Source organism: Pecten maximus, chromosome 4, assembly GCF_902652985.1.
Source record: "Pecten maximus chromosome 4, xPecMax1.1, whole genome shotgun sequence".
Classification (NCBI taxonomy): Eukaryota; Metazoa; Mollusca; class Bivalvia; order Pectinida; family Pectinidae; genus Pecten; species Pecten maximus.
Genome location: NC_047018.1, coordinates 1,573,382 through 1,593,854, shown reverse-complemented (window position 1 = coordinate 1,593,854; position 20,473 = coordinate 1,573,382). Strand labels below are relative to the sequence as shown.

The 20,473-nt window shown below is 34.0% G+C and overlaps 1 protein-coding gene across 1 annotated transcript; it reads left to right on the top strand.

Annotated features, from left to right (window-relative positions):
• Nucleotides 1-10,154: 10,154 nt before the first annotated feature.
• On the top strand, nucleotides 10,155-14,592 carry LOC117324937 (NXPE family member 4-like). The gene is made up of 3 exons (XM_033880780.1): nucleotides 10,155-10,639; nucleotides 11,453-11,502; nucleotides 11,704-14,592. The coding sequence occupies exons 1-3, from the start codon at nucleotides 10,230-10,232 to the stop codon at nucleotides 12,507-12,509; spliced, it is 1,266 nt and encodes a 421-aa protein (XP_033736671.1). The 5' UTR covers nucleotides 10,155-10,229; the 3' UTR covers nucleotides 12,510-14,592.
• The last annotated feature ends 5,881 nt before the right edge of the window (nucleotides 14,593-20,473 follow it).

Genomic DNA, 20,473 nt, shown 5'->3' with positions numbered 1-20,473 from the left:
TATATCACAGTTCTGTACTCCTTATAAACTATATATAACAGTTCTGTACTCCTTATAAACTATATATAACAGTTCTGTACTCCTTATAAACTATATATAATAGTTCTGTACTCCTGATAAACTATATATAACAGTTCTGTAATCCTTATAAACTATATATCACAGTTCTGTACTCCTTATTAACTATATATCACAGTTCTGTACTCCTTATAAACTATATATAACAGTTCTGTACTCCTTATAAACTATATATCACAGTCCTGTACTCCTTATAAACTATATATAACAGTTCTGTACTCCTTATAAACTATATGTAACAGTTCTGTAATCCTTATAAACTATATATCACAGTTCTGTACTCCTTATAAACTATACATAACAGTTCTGTACTCCTTATAAACTATATATAACAGTTCTGTACTCCTTATAAACTATATATAACAGTTCTGTACTCCTTATAAACTATATATCACAGTTCTGTAATCCTTATAAACTATATATCACAGTTCTGTACTCCTTATAAACTATATATAACAGTTCTGTACTCCTTATGAACTATATATCACAGTTCTGTAATCCTTATAAACTATATATCACAGTTCTGTACTCCTTATAGACTATATATCACAGTTCTGTACTCCTTATAAACTATATATCACAGTTCTGTACTCCTTATAAACTATATATAACAGTTCTGTACTCCTTATGAACTATATATCACAGTTCTGTACTCCTTATAAACTATATATCACAGTTCTGTACTCCTTATAGACTATATATCACAGTTCTGTACTCCTTATAAACTATATATAACAGTTCTGTACTCCTTATAAACTATATATCACAGTTCTGTAATCCTTATAAACTATATATCACAGTTCTGTACTCCTTATAAACTATATATAACAGTTCTGTACTCCTTATAAACTATATATCACAGTTCTGTACTCCTTATAAACTATATATAACAGTTCTGTACTCCTTATAAACTATATATCACAGTTCTGTACTCCTTATAAACTATATATAACAGTTCTGTACTCCTTATAAACTATATTATAACAGTTCTGTACTCCTTATAAACTATATATAACAGTTCTGTAATCCTTATAAACTATATATCACAGTTCTGTACTCCTTATAAACTATATATAACAGTTCTGTACTCCTTATAAACTATATATAACAGTTCTGTACTCCTTATAAACTATATATAACAGTTCTGTACTCCTTATAAACTATATATCACAGTTCTGTACTCCTTATAAACTATATATCACAGTTCTGTACTCCTTATAAACTATATATAACAGTTCTGTACTCCTTATAAACTATATATCACAGTTCTGTACTCCTTATAAACTATATATCACAGTTCTGTACTCCTTATAAACTATATATCACAGTTCTGTACTCCTTATAAACTATATATAACAGTTCTGTACTCCTTATAAACTATATATAACAGTTCTGTACTCCTTATAGCTTATATATAACAGTTCTGTACTCCTTATAAACTATATATCACAGTTCTGTACTCCTTATAATCTATATATAACAGTTCTGTACTCCTTATAGACTATATATAACAGTTCTGTACTCCTTATAGACTATATATCACAGTTCTGTACTCCTTATAAACTATATATAACAGTTCTGTACTCCTTATAAACTATATATAACAGTTCTGTACTCCTTATAAACTATATATAACAGTTCTGTACTCCTTATAAACTATATATAACAGTTCTGTACTCCTTATAAACTATATATAACAGTTCTGTACTCCTTATAAACTATATATAACAGTTCTGTACTCCTTATAAACTATATATAACAGTTCTGTACTCCTTATAAACTATATATAACAGTTCTGTACTCCTTATAAACTATATATAACAGTTCTGTACTCCTTATAAACTATATATAACAGTTCTGTACTCCTTATAAACTATATATAACAGTTCTGTACTCCTTATAAACTATATATAACAGTTCTGTACTCCTTATAAACTATATATAACAGTTCTGTACTCCTTATAAACTATATATAACAGTTCTGTACTCCTTATAAACTATATATAACAGTTCTGTACTCCTTATAAACTATATATAACAGTTCTGTACTCCTTATAAACTATATATAACAGTTCTGTACTCCTTATAAACTATATATAACAGTTCTGTACTCCTTATAAACTATATATAACAGTTCTGTACTCCTTATAAACTATATATAACAGTTCTGTACTCCTTATAAACTATATATAACAGTTCTGTACTCCTTATAAACTATATATAACAGTTCTGTACTCCTTATAAACTATATATAACAGTTCTGTACTCCTTATAAACTATATATAACAGTTCTGTACTCCTTATAAACTATATATAACAGTTCTGTACTCCTTATAAACTATATATAACAGTTCTGTACTCCTTATAAACTATATATAACAGTTCTGTACTCCTTATAAACTATATATAACAGTTCTGTACTCCTTATAAACTATATATAACAGTTCTGTACTCCTTATAACTATATATAACAGTTCTGTACTCCTTATAAACTATATATAACAGTTCTGTACTCCTTATAAACTATATATAACAGTTCTGTACTCCTTATAAACTATATATAACAGTTCTGTACTCCTTATAAACTATATATAACAGTTCTGTACTCCTTATAAACTATATATAACAGTTCTGTACTCCTTATAAACTATATATAACAGTTCTGTACTCCTTATAAACTATATATAACAGTTCTGTACTCCTTATAAACTATATATAACAGTTCTGTACTCCTTATAAACTATATATAACAGTTCTGTACTCCTTATAAACTATATATAACAGTTCTGTACTCCTTATAAACTATATATAACAGTTCTGTACTCCTTATAAACTATATATAACAGTTCTGTACTCCTTATAAACTATATATAACAGTTCTGTACTCCTTATAAACTATATATAACAGTTCTGTACTCCTTATAAACTATATATAACAGTTCTGTACTCCTTATAAACTATATATAACAGTTCTGTACTCCTTATAAACTATATATAACAGTTCTGTACTCCTTATAAACTATATATAACAGTTCTGTACTCCTTATAAACTATATATAACAGTTCTGTACTCCTTATAAACTATATATAACAGTTCTGTACTCCTTATAAACTATATATAACAGTTCTGTACTCCTTATAAACTATATATAACAGTTCTGTACTCCTTATAAACTATATATAACAGTTCTGTACTCCTTATAAACTATATATAACAGTTCTGTACTCCTTATAAACTATATATAACAGTTCTGTACTCCTTATAAACTATATATAACAGTTCTGTACTCCTTATAAACTATATATAACAGTTCTGTACTCCTTATAAACTATATATAACAGTTCTGTACTCCTTATAAACTATATATAACAGTTCTGTACTCCTTATAAACTATATATAACAGTTCTGTACTCCTTATAAACTATATATAACAGTTCTGTACTCCTTATAAACTATATATAACAGTTCTGTACTCCTTATAAACTATATATAACAGTTCTGTACTCCTTATAAACTATATATAACAGTTCTGTACTCCTTATAAACTATATATAACAGTTCTGTACTCCTTATAAACTATATATAACAGTTCTGTACTCCTTATAAACTATATATAACAGTTCTGTACTCCTTATAAACTATATATAACAGTTCTGTACTCCTTATAAACTATATATAACAGTTCTGTACTCCTTATAACCATATATAACAGTTCTGTACTCCTTATAAACTATATATAACAGTTCTGTACTCCTTATAAACTATATATAACAGTTTCTGTAATCCTTATAAACTATATATAACAGTTCTGTACTCCTTATAAACTATATATAACAGTTCTGTACTCCTTATAAACTATATATAACAGTTCTGTACTCCTTATAAACTATATATAACAGTTCTGTACTCCTTATAAACTATATATAACAGTTCTGTACTCCTTATAAACTATATATAACAGTTCTGTACTCCTTATAAACTATATATAACAGTTCTGTACTCCTTATAAACTATATATAACAGTTCTGTACTCCTTATAAACTATATATAACAGTTCTGTACTCCTTATAAACTATATATAACAGTTCTGTAATCCTTATAAACTATATATAACAGTTCTGTACTCCTTATAAACTATATATAACAGTTCTGTACTCCTTATAGACTATATATAACAGTTCTGTATTCCTTATAAACTATATATAACAGTTCTGTACTCCTTATAAATTATATATAACAGTTCTGTACTCCTTATAGACTATATATAACAGTTCTGTAATCCTTATAAACTATATATAACAGTTCTGTACTCCTTATAGACTATATATAACAGTTCTGTAATCCTTATAAACTATATATAACAGTTCTCTATTCCTTATAAACTATATATAACAGTTCTGTACTCCTTATAAACTATATATAACAGTTCTGTACTCCTTATAAACTATATATAACAGTTCTGTATTCCTTATAAACTATATATAACAGTTCTGTACTCCTTATAAACTACATATAACAGTTCTGTACTCCGTATAAACTATATATAACAGTTCTGTACTCCTTATAAACTATATATAACAGTTCTGTACCCCTTATAAACTATATATAACAGTTCTGTAATCCTTATAAACTATATATAACAGTTCTCTATTCCTTATAAACCATACATGTATGTAACAGCTCTGAACTCCTTATAAACTATATATAACAGTTCTCTCTTCCTTATAGACTATATATCACAGTTCTGTACTCCTTATAGCCTATATATAACAGTTCTGTACTCCTTATAGACTATATATCACAGTTCTGTACTCCTTATAAACTATATATAAAAGTTATGTACTCCTTATAAACTATATATAACAGTTTTGTACTCCTTATAAACTATATATAACAGTTCTGTACTCCATATAAACTATATATAACAGTTCTGTACTCCTTATAAACTATATATAACAGTTCTGTACTCCTTATAAACTATATATAACAGTTCTGTACTCCTTATAAACTATATATAACAGCTCTGTACTCCTTATAAACTATATATAACAGTTCCGTACTCCTTATAAACTACCTATATATCACAGTTCTGTACTCCTTATAAACTATATATAACAGTTCTGTACTCCTTATAAACTATATATAACAGTTCTGTACTCCTTATAAACTATATATAACAGTTCCGTACTCCTTATAAACTATATATAACAGTTCTCTATTCCTTATAAACTATATCTAACAGTTCTGTACTCCTTATAAACTATATATCACAGTTCTGTACTCCTTATAAACTATATATAACAGCTCTGTACTCCTTATAAACTATATATAACAGTTCTGTACTCCTTATAAACTATATATAACAGTTCTGTACTCCTTATAAACTATATATAACAGTTCTGTACTCCTTATAAACTATATATAACAGTTCTGTACTCCTTATAAACTACCTATATATCACAGTTCTGTACTCCTTATAAACTATATATAACAGTTCTGTACTCCTTATAGCCTATATATAACAGTTCTATATTCCTTATAAACTATATCTAACAGTTCTGTACTCCTTATAAACTATATATAACAGTTCTGTACTCCTTAAAAACTATATATAACAGCTCTGTACTCCTTATAAACTATATATAACAGTTCTGTACTCCTTATAAACTATATATAACAGTTCTGTACTCATTATAAACTATATATAACAGTTCTGTACTCCTTATAAACTATATCTAACAGTTCTGTACTCCTTATAAACTATATATAACAGCTCTGTACTCCTTATAAACTATATATAACAGTTCCGTACTCCTTATAGACTATATATTACAGTTCTGTACTCCTTATAAACTACCTATATATCACAGTTCTGTACTCCTTATAAACTATATATCACAGTTCTGTACTCCTTATAAACTATATATAACAGTTCTGTATTCCTTATAAACTATATATAACAGTTCTGTACTCCTTATAAACTATATATAACAGCTCTGTACTCCTTATAAACTATATATAACAGTTCCGTACTCCTTATAGACTATATATAACAGTTCTGTACTCCTTATAAACTATATATAACAGTTCTGTACTCCTTATAAACTATATATAACAGTTCTGTACTCCTTATAAACTATATATAACAGTTCCGTACTCCTTATAAACTATATATAACAGTTCTCTATTCCTTATAAACTATATCTAACAGTTCTGTACTCCTTATAAACTATATATCACAGTTCTGTACTCCTTATAAACTATATATAACAGTTCTGTACTCCTTATAAACTATATATAACAGTTCTGTAATCCTTATAAATTATATATAACAGTTCTGTAATCCTTATAAACTATATATAACAGTTCTGTACTCCTTATAAACTATATATCACAGTTCTGTACTCCTAATAAACTATATATAACAGTTCTGTAATCCTTATAAACTATATATAACAGTTCTGTACTCCTTATAAACTATATATCACAGTTCTGTAATCCTTATAAACTATATATAACAGTTCTGTACTCCTTATCAACTATATATCACAGTTCTGTACTCCTTATAGCCTATATATAACAGTTTTGTACTCCTTATAAACTATACATAACAGTTCTGTACTCCTTATAAACGATATATAACAGTTCTGTACTCCTTATAAACTATATATAACAGTTCTGTACTCCTTATAAACTATATATCACAGTCATGTAATTCGTATAAATTATAAATTGGTCCTGTAAAGGATATACATGATGTAAGTATAAATTATCATCTCAATAAGTGTTATTTTATAGGTACGTATGGACATATTCCAGCATATTTGGCTATCGGGTAATGATTTATTTATAACAGGCACACATGTATAAAACCCTTCTTGTGTGTTCATGTTGTAATGAATGCCCTTTACCATACAGATTGCCTGATGATAAACTGTGTATACGTATAAAATCATTGACCACAAGGTGATTGACAGATAACGCTATTGTCTTGTAGGTAGTCACTACAGACCAGTAAGGATCTTAAAAAGATAATGGTTTTGTTCTACAAATAACCCCATATTTAAAACACAATATGCACTTGTTTTACCACTGTCTAAGGGAAATACACATGTTGACCTATTCTATAATGGAGACCACACTTTCGAACTGAAACAGGAGTTATTTACAAATCTACGTATGTATGAATCGCCTGTATTTAACCGAAATAATATCTATTTTATAAACTGTATTTTCATTGATGACAAACTTAATTTATCATCATATCACGCCATTTATAATCTGAACTTAGCTAAACAACAACAATCGATAGTATCGGCCTCAGTCTACCGGATTTTTTATTAATTGCCAATCATATGAAATGAATTAGAATTACACTATTTTTGCATGTTCTCTCAAAACACGACGAGAAGCTCTAAGGTACTCAAGGAACTCCACTAATGCCTATATATATATATATATTTTTAAGAGATAATCTTACACAACATAATGAAACAAACAAACCAGATCTATTCTCCAAACACGAAGAGTACATTATAACAGCTGAATTACGTTCCGTGCGATAACATTTCGTTAATATAAGGTAGTAACAGGGATATGTTGATGTCTACACATTGTGATGTTCCATATATTAACACACTAGGCTGTCTTCAATTATAATTTATAAACCAATACCCATCACGGAGCACCTGTTGTGGTATCCACCACAGGCGCTTGCATAGAAAATATGACTTTCATTTTTTTTTTATATGACAGTGGTATGTGTAATCTGTTAAGCTGAAATCAGCTTAACAGATTACACATACCACTGTCATATAAAAAAAAAAAAATTGAAAGTCATATTTTCTATGCAAGCGCCTGTGGTATCCACAGGAGTCTACATGTTAATGTTTGCCCCCGTTTTTGAGTTTGAATTATGGTTTCGTTATTATGTCGGTATTCTTTGTTGTAAATGATAGCAATATGATATATTTTTACAGGATCATGACACTAAGGCCAAGGAAAGGTAAAACTAGAGGCCGACCAATTTCAAATAAAGATATAAAGATACCGAGCTGTTTATCGAAGAAAAACATTTGTTTGGCACTACTAGCAACCTTCGTCATCTCCGCGTTCTGTACTCTCGTTAGGTAAGCGTTTATTTTTGTCTTTAATATTACTGACTTCTCTATTTATACTAAAGCCTACTGATGATAATACTTTTTTGGATGACGTATCTTATAATGATAAAGCTTGATTATACATACGGTGATATTTTAAAGGTTGGTGGATAACATATGTTATAATGATAATACTATAGCTTTTCATTTAGCTATATCAGCATTAGGGATATTAGTAGTTTAGGGACATCTGATTATAGCTTCATTTGATATCAAACAGCAAACAAAAACTTGAAACAACAGTGGGGCATTATATTGGGAATAAAACCAATTCCTGTACCGATCGTGACAGTACGTATTCGAATATTGTTACCGATTAATGTAATACTCTGCTGACAATCTTAACTCCACAGTATTAGTGAAAGTATCCCTGGCGATGTCTTCAGAATCAAGGAATCTGTTGGATGGCAGACCATTACATATCATCAAAGGAAGTAGGTATTTTTTCTCCATTCGGTTGATAAAAAATAGGTAAAAAGTAATGCTAACGACTGATAATGTATTTTAACTAGTGTACCTGAATCTTTATTGGGGTATATAAACAAATACTGATGTGATTCTCGATAGAAGTGGGAGTTGTGTCCCTTTAAATAGTGGAGAATTTGAATTGGTTGGTAAATTTGATTCTAAATGTTTTTAGTGAAATTTGAAAATACCAATTTTATTATATGATTTTTTTTTTTTTCAGTTTTGAAATCTTTTTTATTCATCCTTTTACATATAGTATACATACCGGTACATATATTACATGGTATAATAATACAGACATATCATTACAGCAGTAAGATGTACAATACGTATTAGTGATGAATAGAGAAAAAAAAAAGGATTGGTTGTTTTAAAAAAAAAAAAAAAAAAAAAAAAATATTGTATGATTTAATTAAAGCCTTTTGATAATGTTTACCATGGTTTTTACCTCAGAAAATAGTAGCCGAGGACAAAGAACTACGAGGTTTATATCTTTTCTCAGAACGTTAAAAACAACAATTCCTCAAAAGGTTTTAATAATTATACCCCCGCAACGAAGTTTGGTGGGTATACTGGAATCAGGTTGTCCGTCCGTCCGTCCGTCCGTCTGTCTGTAGACACGTTTTGTCCGGACAACTCCTCCTAAACTGATGGGTCGATTCCAATGAAACTTCACACACATATTAATGATCATGTGTAGATGTGCATGCCACTTTCTTTTTCTCAAAATTATGGTTGCTATGGCAACTGGTCACTATAAACAGGTTTTCCGATAAGAACCATAACTTTAAGTTTGTCCGGACAACTCCTCCTAAACCGAAGGGCCAATTTCAATAAAACTTCACACAAATATAGAGGACCATGTGTAGATGTGCATGCCACTTTCTTTTTCTCAAAATTATGGTTGCTATGACAACTGGTCACTATATTACTGGGTTATCTTTGTGAGCCTCTAATTAAGAGTTCCAATTCACCATTGACTCGTGCAGTTGCGGGGGTATTAGTCAGCCATCCTGGCGACAGTTCTAGTTATACGTTTGTATTATGAAATTATATATTTAAATGGATGTAAATATCTATGTACAGTAAGAGAAATTGTAATAATAAACATGAGTGTGTTTAAATGTAAGTACAAGATGCCATCGTTTATAATCCTAATTATTTTTATACCTACAGGCTTGTCCATTTAGCCAGCACTTTCCTTGACTCCTTAGACAAACAGAAACCTTCAGAGGAGGATCTAGCTGTAAAAAGTGTGGATGGAAACGGAATAAGGTTTAATCCAATTGTTCAGCCATCATCATCCTTAGGAAGAAACATTATCTCTAGATACTCTCAATATTTATCTTTAAACGTCAACACGAATAATTTATACGAAATAGTAAACGCTTCTAATTCTTTAATCAAGATAAAAAATTCTAAAATATACCATGATGACAACATAACTGTCCACATTGAACTCCGTAATGGCCTAGACAAGCGGATGGTCACCGGCGGCGACTTTCTCCGAATATGGATGAACGATGAGTATAGCCACTCCAGTGTGGCGGGATACGTGGTGGATCATTTGGACGGTACATACACAGGGGTGGTCAGAGCCGCGTGGAAAGGTCGAGCAACCCTCAAAGTGTCTGTTGGACACACAAAGGAACAAGTTGCACTATATGTCCCAATATTTACACAAATATGGCGCGTATAAATACACCAATGCTACGTTTTACTCATTACATCCTAAAGTAACGGAATCGACACAATGTAGTTCGACACACTGGCAGGTCGGAGACAGGTATGGGGGGTACTGTAACTTCACCGCCATTAACTACAACATACCATATTACTGCGGACAGCCGAGATACTTCGACTGTACGGACTGGAAACAATATGGCTGGGATGACGTCATGTACCTGGACCGTCGGGAGATTTACATCATGCGGTGAGTTGTCAGTTTAATATTTATCAATACTTATATATTGTAACAAAACCCAAATTTCTTTAAAGTTTCCATGGAAAAGGTTACAGAATTCAAGGAAAATTCCTTAACTAAGATTTTTTTCTCTAAACCATATTATGTTTTCCATGGGAAAATGTAAGTACCTGGTAAGTTAAGGAAGGTTCATGTTACAGTGACTAAGCGGTAGTCTTCGTATTGTTTGTGTCATGGTCTCCACATGTTAGTCAAGATTTTCTACGAAATATCCATATCGAGTCCAATAACGAAAACCTGAATTAGATTGTATGAATCTTTCATCAGTTAGTGCGTAACCAGAAATTCAGGTAAGATTGGAAGTCATGTAGATAAGGATTTTATACCCCGGGTATAACATTTGGTCGGAAAAAATCGTCTAAGTGGTTAAATAATATAGCTCCAATAATATTTAATAGTTTAAGAACATTGAATAGTCTAGCACTGTCATGATCAGTGTCCCCTGAATCACGTAGGAGGATAAATTATCATTAATCTATAGACCTGTAGATTTGTCATGGTCAATGTGCAATTGATCACGTGGGAGGTTAGATGTTTGTCATGGTCAGTGTCCAATTGAGCACGTGGGAGGTGAGAACATTATAGACTTGTAGGTTTAAAACATGGCAGTTCTGTACTGTATATAGTCAGGGTTCAATTCTGACCACAATACACCTCTAATATATGTATATACCAGACCTCGTTAAAAAATATATATATTTAAATTATATTAAATCTGATTTGATGTATCATTTACAATCCATTTTATGGATTTAATTGCAGGGCATTCTCCCACGCACTGATCGGTAAAGTACCGTTAGAAATCCAAGCAAGTAAGTTTATTCAGACGATTATTATTATTGGTGAAACTTTAAGGCTTTTTTTTATCATAGATGGACTTAATGAAATATATGGATTCACTTTGCCTATAAGAGATGTTATAACTTAAGTTAAATTAATTGTCCTATTACAATAACTAATATACATTTTCTAAGCGTGTACTAGATACACTATATCTATCTGATACGTTACAGGACGTTATCCCCGACCACCGCCCACCTTACCCTGTCACCTACTGGAGAAGCAGTATACGTGGACAGCCAGTGTACCTGTCGGGTATCAACACATGACACTGTGGCAGCCGTCACAGTGCTCCAACCGTATTGCTAAGCGCAGAGAGACGTACATAAAATGCCTTGCGTCACGAACTATAATATTTGTGGGCGACTCCACGTCACGACAATGGTTCAAACATCTCGTTCATATATTAGATTTAAAACTTGACAATTCAGCTTTTTCGAAGAATGAATCTAAAATTTGGCAGAAATATATCAGCGCCAGGTCTAAGAAGTTTGCAATTAAAATGGAATGGCAGCCACACGAACATCCGTTTTCTGGGACCCCCGGCTCTTCAATATCGAACCTCAAGTCGGTACAATACAGACTGGACAAGATAGGTGCGAACAGAACCGATATAGTGGTCATCAATTGGTTCCTTCACATAGCCAGATCGTGTGATCATAACGCCTTCCGTAAACATGTCCGGAACGCTAAATTAGCCATCATTAGATTATTAAAACGTTCACCAAAAGTGGAGATTTTCATTAAAGGCACGCACTCGCACACTTACAAGAACGAGTTCATGCCGTTGGAATACATCCGTCGGTTCGTGGAACAGGTTCTGTATGAAGAATTCGTTGACCTCCAAAATAAGATCACGTACCTTGAAGGATGGGAGCTTACGGAATCCCTGGAAAACGACAAGGTCCACCCATCCTTTCACATAGTTGATCAAATGGTACACACCTTTATGGCTTTCGCATGTGCTGACTCTGATTAATTTTCAAAATCCACTGACACTGTGATATTCGTATCCGAATAAATTAGATATACAACGAATTTGTAAGTTGCCTAAAAGTGAGTATAGCTGAATGGAATACTATTTTATTCCATTATAGTGATGGTATGTATCGAAGAGGTAAATACATTAGGCAGTGAAACATCTATTACATAATGTGCTCCAACATTACTTATCCTTCATAAATATGTGATACGGCAAATATTACACCTTAAAGTTCTAATATATGATATTATGGATGTAAGCAAGAAGTATCCTGTATATGAAATAAAATATCACGTGTAAATTTTGTACAGTTACAGCCTTTGGCTGAGGTCGATAAATCTAGGTATAGACCGAAGCAAAAGGCTATAGTTGTTATATAATTTTCATACAATAACCAATTATGAAATACATAGTAAGACATAGTGATGCATAATATACTGATATTGAAATATGATAATCTTCAACATTTAACAAACTAATTTAATTAATTTATTAAATGTACGCCTAATGATGTTGAAATTGATTACAATTTTTTGAAATAGAACGATGATGAATCCTGAATACAATCAGTAGTCTCTGGTGGCATTTCATCTCAACTGAGACATACATTCATCATCTTTACAAATGTCAAAGAAGTGATCCGCGTTATCAATCAGTTTGGATACGTTTCTCATCCAGATATAAGTAGACAACATTCATGGATGTCTTCGTTGACTTCCTTAAATGTGTCAGATTGTGATTCCGTGTGAGTTAAATCAACATATTCCAAAAATGATCTACAATATTATTTTGCATATGATATATTGTTATGGGTTCTTACTGAAATAGTAACGCGAATTGTGTGGAACAGTATATGAGTCCGGTTTTAAATATAATTGTGTCAAGGTCAATTCTTTGGCAAGTATTCAATACAAAAGCCGTTAAAGATCACTTTCACTCGTATCATATCGCTCCATCCATCTGACCGACTTCAGTCCTATAAACAACACTACCCCGTTGTGTGTCGATGGTGTATAGAATGTCATATATCTGTCAAAATCAGCCACCGCCCCGGATACATAATGGACCTAAGATTTACTGAATTAGGTCAAAGTGATAAAGTTACATCGTTATTTATTATAAAACTCCTATTTAAACCTCAGTAAATGAGCTTAATTTTCATATGAACATTTAGGACCATACATGTACCTTCATTACGACTAAGAAATATATCTGTCAATGTATTTGTACGTTTAACGTGTTTCCAATACAAATACCTGTTAGTGTGCTATCCCCATGTAATATATAACTTGGTAGCAGGTTTGGCTCGCGGGGTCGCTGAAGTGTCCATACAGTAGTCTGGTTTGACCATGACGTTGACTTTTCTACCTAATCAATTTGTAAATATTGATTATGAACATGCTCGGCGTTTATGTTCAAAATACACCCATTTTTACGTAGATCAACATGGGATTTTATATGATAAGAGTTTTTGATACACAAAGCTACATCTCAAGGTCGTATTTGAATATTTTTGATGACGCAGATAGGTATTGTATCTTGTTAAACCAGATTAATTTCCATAAGATCAGGCACGTCAACATTGTGACAAAGCATACACTTGATATATAATTGAGAATAAACAACTTGCAAGAGTATTTTTTAGATAGACAAATGGTGTTCTCACAAATATGTTATTTGTAAATCAAGTGAGGTACCAAATCCTTACCACTAATGATGCAGTGTGTTAACTGGAAAGGCTTTATAAAAAGTGTCTACTACAGATAAAAACTCTCTTACCTGTTGGTTTATATTAATATCACGGGCAACAAAGTTAGATGTTCTTGTCTGTTTTTTAATCAATAATTGAATATCAATATTAATGTGTTGTTTGAAAATGTTGTTAATCATAGATTTAATGTCAGTGCCAGAAATTGTTATTTTATCAGAAGCGCAAATGATTTGTACAAAAGGCACTTAAGGGTAGTAACTTTTAACTATAACTTAGGTATAGTTAAAACAATAGTGAAAAAATGTTTTCTAGGACTATTAATATTAAGACAAAGCTCGGGGACTTACAGTTCGTTAGGAGGGTAACAACAAACCCCAGGGACTGACAGTCCACCAGGAGGGTAACGACAAACCTCAGGGACTTACAGTCCACCAGCAATATAACGACAAACCTCAGGAACTTACAGTCCACCAGGAGGGTAACGACAAACCTCTTGGACTTACAGTCCACCAGGAGGGTAACGACAAACCTCAGGGACTTACAGTCCACCAGGAGGGTAACGACAAACCCCAGGGACTTACAGTCCACCAGCAATATAACGACAAACCTCAGGGACTTACAGTCCACCAGGAGGGTAACGACAAACCTCAGGGACTTACAGTCCACCAGGAGGGTAACGACAAACCTCAGGGACTTACATTCCACCAGGAGGGTAACGACAAATCCCAGGGACTTACAGTTCGTAAGGAGGGTAACGACAAACCTCAGGGACTTACAGTCCACCAGGAGGGTAACGACAAACCTCGGGGACGTACAGTCCACCAGGAGGGTAACGACAAACCTCAGGGACTTACAGTCCACCAGGAGGGTAACGACAAACCTCAGGGACTTACAGTCCACCAGAAGGGTAACGACAAACCTCAGGGACTTACAGTCCACCTGGAGGGTAACGACAAACCTCAGGGACTTACAGTCCACCAGGAGGGTAACGACAAACCTCAGGGACTTACAGTCCACCTGGAGGGTAACGACAAACCTCAGGGACTTACAGTCCACCAGGAGGGTAACGACAAACCTCAGGGACTTACAGTCCACCAGGAGGGTAACGACAAACCTCAGGGACTTACAGTCCTCCAGCAATATAACGACAAACCTTAGGAACTTACAGTCCTCCAGTAGGGTAACGACAAACCTCAGGGACTTACAGTCCACCAGGAGGGTAACGACAAACCTCAGGGACTTACAGTCCACCAGCAATATAACGACAAACCTTAGGAACTTACAGTCCTCCAGTAGGGTAACGACAAACCTCAGGGACGTACAGTCCACCAGGAGGGTAACGACAAACCTCAGGGACTTACAGTCCACCAGCAATATAACGACAAACCTTAGGAACTTACAGTCCCCCAGGAGGGTAGTGACAAACCTCAGGGACGTACAGTCCCCCAGGAGGGTAGTGACAAACCTCAGGGACTGACAGTCCCCCAGGAGGGTAACGACAAACCTCTTGGACTTACAGTCCCCCAGGAGGGTAACGACAAACCTCAGGGACTTACAGTCCACCAGGAGGGTAACGACAAACCTCAGGGACTTACAGTCCACCAGGAGGGTAACGACAAACCTCAGGGACTTACAGTCCACCAGGAGGGTAACGACAAACCTCAGGTACTTACAGTCACAAGGAAGGTAACGACAAACCTCAGGGACTGACAGTCCACCAGGAGGGTAACGACAAACCTCAGGGACTTACAGTCCACCAGGAGGGTAACGACAAACCTCAGGGACTTACAGTCCACCAGGAGGGTCACGACAAACCTCAGGGACTTACACTCCACCAGGAGGGTAACGACAAACCTCATGGACTTACATTACACCAGGAGGGTCACGACAAACCTCTTGGACTTACAGTCCACCAGGAGGGTAACGACAAACCTCAGGGACTTACAGTCCACCAGGAGGGTAACGACAAACCTCAGGGACTTACACTCCACCAGGAGGGTAACGACAAACCTCATGGACTTACATTACACCAGGAGGGTCACGACAAACCTCTTGGACTTACAGTCCACCAGGAGGGTAACGACAAACCTCAGGGACTTACAGTCCACCAGGAGGGTAACGACAAACCTCAGGGACTTACAGTCCACCAGGAGGGTAACGACAAACCTCCGGGACTTACAGTCCACCAGGAGGGTAACGACAAACCTTGGGGACTTACAGTCCACCAGGAGGGTAACGACAAACCTCAGGGACTTACAGTCCACCAGGAGGGTAACGACAAACCTCAGGGACTTACAGTCCACCAGGAGGGTAACGACAAACCTCAGGGACTTACAGTCCACCAGCAATATAACGACAAACCCCAGGGACTTACAGTTCGTAAGGAGGGTAACGACAAACCTTGGGGACTTACAGTCCACCAGGAGGGTAACGACAAACCTCGGGAACTTACAGTCCACCAGGAGGGTAACGACAAACCTCAGGGACTTACAGTCCACCAGGAGGGTAACGACAAACCTCAGGGAACTTACAGTCCACCAGGAGGGTAACGACAAACCTCAGGGACTTACAGTCCTCCAGGAGGGTAACGACAAACCTCAGGGACTTACAGTCCACCAGGAGAGTAACGACAAACCTCATGGACTTACAGTCCACCAGTTGAACTTACCACCCAGCAATTACAAATGCTTGACAAACACACGGAGTTGAAAAACAAGTTTATATATAAATTCAGTTATACAGACAGCAGAAAAGGCATCAAATGTGTCACTAAGTTATTATATGAACCGTAAAGTGTGAAATCTGTAGCTCCATACGAAAACTAAACCAAATGGATACCTGTTACATCCACTTAAACTCGTGGATCTAGTATCCTCCATCGTTTCTTCCTTTAGTACAGCTCTTAATAAAATACTGTACACTATTTGTCACGCGGACTTAACTTAAACTGATTACTGATTGTAGTATGTGTATTCCAGCAATAGTACAGCTATAATTGATACTAGTGGTTGGTTTTAGTAGAATATGACATTGACTCGGATCATTTAGCTCTCATACTCTATATCGGTGATCGATTTGGTTTGTTGGGTTATTTGTGAATTATAAAACAGCACGTCACATCTTACAAAGCCTTCCTATGTGAAATCGCCACGCCCATATCAGGGCCCGGAGCAAGGCTGATCACACCTTTACTGAAGTCAGGAAGGTGTGCTTTCCAGTATTTACCCAAGGTATTCCCCTGTTTTAAGTGTGTGGTATATACTGTATACACATGTTGGCGTATCGTATTACTATAATAATATTTCTATACCTCATTATATGTGTTTATTTATTTTCTATGTTTACGAGTTAGTTGTCCGCAGGTTGACCCGAATGTTATATAACTCGTGACGTAATCACTTCATCGTAATGAACGATTTAACGTTTCTCTCTCGATACCTGGTAATCTTTCACTAAATCAACAAACAAACTACGTAATCCTTAGGACTGACAATAGAATGAAGCGTTTGATAGTCACACCTTCACGTTTAATGTTTTCAACATTAATAATATATACATTGTCGGGGCATCATATCCGCGAAGAATATTAATGTACAAAATCTTAGTTATGTAAAAATACATTCTTATAAACAAATTACAAATGTAATATACAGCGTATACTGTTATACCAATGTACATTACAAAACAAACTGATGAATTGCTTTCAGTTTACAAGTTCTGTCAAAACATCAAACATCAAGGTTGATCTGAACGAGGAAGACTTTGTCTCAAGACAACTACCATCTATGTACACTGTACATAATCCTTAGGACTGACAATATAATAAGGAGTTTGGTAGTCACACTTTCACGTTAAGATAGACCATGGAACATTCAAGGAGCACATACATTTAATGAAAACCGAAGTTATTAAAAACTTATTAGTGTCAAACATAAGCAATACATTCTATAAATTCAGGTGATCAATTACATGTACAATGTATGTACATGTGTGTATGTCACATTGCAAAATAAGATTTAGTTTATCAACCTAATACACGTAAGCTTGATTTAATAGACATTTGACAGCTCGTTAATAACACATTTACTGGGTACATGAGGCTGCTTACCACGTTATAATATGTAGAGAAATGTACGTTTACTTACCACGTTATAATATGTAGAGAAATGTACGTTTACTTACCACGTTATAATCCGTAGATTGTACGTTTACTTACCACGTTATAATCCGTAGATTGTACGTTTACTTGCCACGTTATAATCCGTAGATTGTACGTTTGCTTACCACGTTATAATATGTAGATTGTACGTTTACTTACCACGTTATAATCTGTAGAGAAATGTACGTTTACTTACAACGTTATAATCCGTAGAGAAATGTACGTTTACTTACCACGTTATAATATGTAGATTGTACGTTTGCTTACCACGTTATAATCTGTAGATTGTACGTTTACTTACCACGTTATAATCTGTAGAGAAATGTACGTTTACTTACCACGTTATAATCCGTAGAGAAATGTACGTTTACTTACCACGTTATAATCCGTAGAGAAATGTACGTTTACTTACCACGTTATCATCCGTAGAGAAATGTACGTTTACTTACCACGTTATAATATGTAGATTGTACGTTTGCTTACCACGTTATAATCTGTAGATTGTACGTTTACTTACCACGTTATAATCTGTAGAGAAATGTACGTTTACTTACCACGTTATAATCCGTAGAGAAATGTACGTTTACTTACCACGTTATAATCCGTAGAGAAATGTACGTTTACTTACCACGTTATAATCTGTAGAGAAATGTACGTTTGCTTACCACGTTATAATCCGCAGATTGTACGTTTACTTACCACGTTATAATCCGTAGAGAAATGTACGTTTACTTACCACGTTATAATCTGTAGAGAAATGTACGTTTACTTACTACGTTATAATCTGTAGATTGTACGTTTACTTACCACGTTATAATATGTAGAGAAATGTACGTTTACTTACCACGTTATCATCCGCAGATTGTACGTTTACTTACCACGTTATAATCCGTAGAGAAATGTACGTTTACTTACCACGTTATAATCCGCAGATTGTACGTTTACTTACCACGTTATAATCCGTAGAGAAATGTACGTTTACTTACCACGTTATAATATGTAGAGAAATGTACGTTTACTTACCACGTTATAATCCGCAGATTGTACGTTTACTTACCACGTTATAATCCGTAGATTGTACGTTTGCTTACCACGTTATAATCCATAGAGAAATGTACGTTTACTTACCACGTTATAATCCGCAGATTGTACGTTTACTTACCACGTTATAATCCGCAGATTGTACGTTTACTTACCACGTTATAATCCGCAGATTGTACGTTTACTTACCACGTTATAATCCGCAGATTGTACGTTTACTTACCACGTTATAATCCGCAGATTGTACGTTTACTTACCACGTTATAATCTGTAGATTGTACGTTTACTTACCACGTTATAATCCGCAGATTGTACGTTTACTTACCACGTTATAATCTGTAGAGAAATGTACGTTTACTTACCACGTTATAATCTGTAGAGAAATGTACGTTTACTTACCACGTTATAATCTGTAGATTGTACGTTTACTTACCACGTTACAATCCGTAGAGAAATGTACGTTGACTTACCACGTTATAATCTGTAGAGAAATGTACGTTTACTTACCACGTTATAATCTGTAGAGAAATGTACGTTTACTTACCACGTTATAATATGTAGAGAAATGTACGTTTGCTTACCACGTTATAATCCGTAGATTGTACGTTTACTTACCACGTTATAATCCGTAGAGAAATGTACGTTTACTTACCACGTTATAATCTGTAGATTGTACGTTTACTTACCACGTTACAATCCGTAGAGAAATGTACGTTTACTTACCACGTTATAATCTGTAGAGAAATGTACGTGTACCTATTGCTGACTCGTGACTATCTGGTATGAAATTACAGTGTAGAAAGGGAACTTGATAAACACTGAAGGGTCAGTATAACGTGTGAAAATCGTGTGTAAGAAAACTCAGAATATATACTTGTATTGTACTAAAAGGTAAATAAATGAAAATAAATGCACTAATGTACACGTGTATCATTGTCAAAACAGTCAGATATATATTTATGGTTAAGAGTTAATACCAGCGTCATATAAGACGGGCCCTTGTAATTGTGCCCTATTTCAATAGGATGAGATCTATTATAACTTTAGGGT

Excerpts from the sequence above, each read along its gene's own strand:
- LOC117324937 (XM_033880780.1), top strand. The coding sequence starts at position 10,230 with ATGAGTATAGCCACTCCAGTGTGGCGGGATACGTGGTGGATCATTTGG. Across the intron at positions 10,640-11,452 it reads CGGGAGATTTACATCATGCG|GGCATTCTCCCACGCACTGA; the intron begins GTGAGTTGTCAG and ends ATTTAATTGCAG. Across the intron at positions 11,503-11,703 it reads ACCGTTAGAAATCCAAGCAA|GACGTTATCCCCGACCACCG; the intron begins GTAAGTTTATTC and ends GATACGTTACAG.